Here is a 3,375-nt window from a genome sequence, read left to right as displayed (position 1 = left end):
ATACAATAAAAATTAAACCAAGATTTAGAATAATTATCATTTTGATCCATATGGTAATGTCTGACTGGGCCTCGTGTCACTTTGTTGAACAAATTGGGCCCCGAGGTCAAAAAGGTTAAGAACCCCTGCAGTAGTCCAAACAAGAAGAACTGAACCTCATCGTCAGCCTGCTGCAGGCGAGCCACRGCGTAGCGCCTCACTGTCGGGTTGGTGAAATGGGAGGATAGCAGCTCCAGCGAGTCCTCCACGTCCATGGGCCTCCACTTCCCCAGCAGCTCCAGAGCTTGTTTGGCCTCCTGTGGCAGATCCCAGTTCACGCATTTCAGGAACTTTGTCAGCGCCTGGAGGTGAGGAGGAGTTGGTGAGAATGTGCAAACAGCAACCAAAGGAGCCTAAAAAGTCCGGGATGAGGAGAACCACCTTTTCCTGWGTGGTGAGGTAGTATCTGAACTTCCACACTAGATCCTGCTCCTCAGAGCTCAGCTGCTTGGTTGGAGGGTAGCTTACAATGATCTGTTGGCGACGCACACTTGTTGGATTAGACTCCCTGAAAACATAAAATGAAATAAAAATCATAAAAGCGTTCGCTCCTTACGTTGAGCTGGTCTCGTGTGGCAGCGTTAGGCTTCAGGTCGTGGTCCGACGGCCCGCTGCGAAGGCTACGAGCCAGTTTGTGGTGTTTACTCTCCACCAGATTCTCCTACGGGGGACAAATAAAAACACACGTGTAAAATATTAGRCGGCGCTTCGAACTGCCCAAAAACRTCTTTCAGAGTTTGTAAACGAGCTCTCGCACCATCCCCATTTGTGGGTCGGGGACTTTAACGATGTCAGAGCTGGTGGGAACGGGAGACGCTTCATCCCCGTCCTGAAAGGTAACAAACAAACAAAGAACACCCTCAGATGATTCAAGAATTCTTAATGATACATAAACCTGGTTTAATCCCAGCGGGGGAATACCTTCTCATAGTAGACGATGCTGTACTCCTTGTCGTTTGTTTTGACRCGAGGAAACTCCACCATGAGGTACATGAAGTTCGAGCTGCGCTTCTCAATCTGCAGAGACAGGCATTCTTCTCTAACCTAAAGAACTAACGCCAACATTTCCATGGCCTCGGCGCAGCTTTTGTGAAAGAATGGAGCCAAAACTCACCTCGTTGATCATCTCGATCTCTCTGAAGGTCAGCCGGTCCAGCCAGTCTACCTTCACCATGTGGCCCTGCCGATGAGCCTTCGTCAGCTGGACGGAGAGGGCAAATAAGAAGAGCTTTACAGAAAATAGCAAACGCTGACCGTGTCGTCGTACAACCGGCTGCAGTTTCGGACGATCATGCACAAACCAGCATCTCTGCTCTAATGCTCAGCAGCTCATCTGCTCCGTTAGCAAGTAAGAGCCGGTGTTAGCTTTGAATTAGGACTGCAAGATATCAGGGAAACCTGCCATAACTGTAGTAGGGCTGTGTGGTATATGAGGTAGATGGTAGAAACGGTTTGAAGTTGGCCTACGAAAATTTACCCTCTACCGTCATTACGTCATCGCACCTGTGTCAACAGGGCTGCGAGTGCAGAGACAACTGAGCAGGAGGAGTTCAAAATATAATGAAGAAATTCTAGCATTTTAAAACACGTATAGAGAGAATAAATCCCCAAAATTTCCTCCTCCCACTGTAGAAAAAGTTACGTTGTGTCGTGGGACCATAATCTCTTCCTCCCTCTCCTCTCCTCTCCTGCATCTACGCATGTTTGTAGAAAGTAGTTGAAACCAAAATATCTCCAAATAGGAGAGCTGTTTTTTTTAAAAGGCCCTGTCACATCGTAACGTTTTAGACAACTTATGCAAACGTGAACATTTTGTTATGACTCTTTTACTCATATTAGCCATATATTTAAGCTAACTCTTAGCATTACAGTTTGTATAGGTCCAAAAGAGGCTTCCAGTAGATTATTTTTAAACTTCATCTTCAGCTTAGACATCTTTAGTGTTGGACAAACTTGTCATTAGTTAACATAAGGTGTCTAAAATGTTACAGTGTGACAGGGTCTTAACCACGAGATCTTTGTCGCTAACATGTTCCTGTTATACATTACATTTCTTACTTAGCCTGCTCTGTTGTTTGCTACCTCCCGTGTCCACACAGGGAGCAGGCATTTAATGTAGAGATCCCCCCCAAATATGTGAGGGGCTTCATTTGATTGGTCAAACACTTGACGTTTCAACGTGACTGACAGAATGCATAAATGCAAAAATCTGAGCCAACCATTTACTGCAGTTTACACAGTTTTTTTTGGCGATATGCCTATTGCACAAGCTATCATCGTGATTACAATAAATTTTCGATATACTGTGCAGCCCTATTTTGAATTTAAAGTCACACGACATAATTAGAAGTGTGTTTTAAAAGAGGAATCTGTGAGCAAGMCAAAAACATTAAGGTGAACACCAATTTAAACACAACAAAACAAAAAACAATTTCTATATTGCAAAAAATTTGTCATCCGTTAGCCAACTGTTTTGAATTACACACCAAGATAAAACTCATGCACACACACTGAAACACACAAACAAACATATGACAACAGCAGAAACCTTTAAAACGTGTGTGACGCTTTCAGGAGCACAGCCATACAATTGGACAYACAAGTGTCCACACCACAACCGGAGTCAAAATGTATTTTGTCAAATATTTTAATCTTTAARAAGCTCCCCTTATAGAACAAAGCAAAGGGGTCAGAAACTCGTAACGTCCTGTAACTGTCTAACATGTTCTAATTAGCTGTAATAATGTATAAAAGTGAAGGTTTTTATCCAAATCCATTTTGACCAGAGTTTTCACACAGARAGCACACGTCGCTCCTCCACTTGTACTCACATCACTGAGTACCTCCAGGTCAGGGCCCTGGAACAGATGACGGTTCAGACATGATTCTGCATTCCACCGTTTTCCTGTTCCCCTTCAGTGCTGCGTTTCCCCCTTCTCTTTCACACAGATCACAAACACTCCCTCTCTCTCACACACCTCCTCTTCCTGATCGCGTCCCTACCTTGGCAAGTCTGCCCATCTGGTCCTCCGCCAGGCTGCTGCTGGTGCGTCCCGGTGTGGTGGTGGGCTCCCCTCCGTCGCCCTCCACACCGGGCCAGACCTTCAGGTCGTGCATCCCYTGCCGGAACATACTAGGACAAGAAAAGTGACTTGACGTTTAGCGCAGCGCTTAGTGCTTAAAGTGACAAGTTCAGATAGTTTTGAAGTAGGGTTCTGTGAAAAGCTTTCGAACAGTTAATGTCTTACCTGCTGCAGATATCTCTTTGAATACCGTATTTTTCGGACTATAAGCCGCACCCGCCATTTTTTAAAAAAAATCCGCGAACATTAACAT

General features: G+C 44.8%; 1 protein-coding gene across 2 annotated transcripts in view; it reads right to left on the bottom strand.

Moving 5' to 3' along the window:
- pik3c3 (phosphatidylinositol 3-kinase, catalytic subunit type 3) overlaps window positions 1-3,375 on the bottom strand; it is a gene marked incomplete in the record, with an annotated part of 19,645 nt that overhangs the window by 11,943 nt on the left and 4,327 nt on the right. The window contains 8 exon segments of one of the 2 annotated variants that reach the window (XM_014025518.1): window positions 156-341; window positions 421-513; window positions 596-700; window positions 797-868; window positions 961-1,056; window positions 1,154-1,240; window positions 2,871-2,897; window positions 3,043-3,172. In XM_014025518.1, coding sequence (XP_013880972.1) covers window positions 156-341; window positions 421-513; window positions 596-700; window positions 797-868; window positions 961-1,056; window positions 1,154-1,240; window positions 2,871-2,897; window positions 3,043-3,172 — 796 coding nt within the window. 2 annotated transcript variants of the gene reach the window in all.

This window comes from Austrofundulus limnaeus, unplaced genomic scaffold (assembly GCF_001266775.1).
Source record: "Austrofundulus limnaeus strain Quisiro unplaced genomic scaffold, Austrofundulus_limnaeus-1.0 Scaffold482, whole genome shotgun sequence".
Lineage (NCBI taxonomy): Eukaryota > Metazoa > Chordata > Actinopteri > Cyprinodontiformes > Rivulidae > Austrofundulus > Austrofundulus limnaeus.
This window is presented reverse-complemented; position numbering and strand designations above follow the sequence as displayed.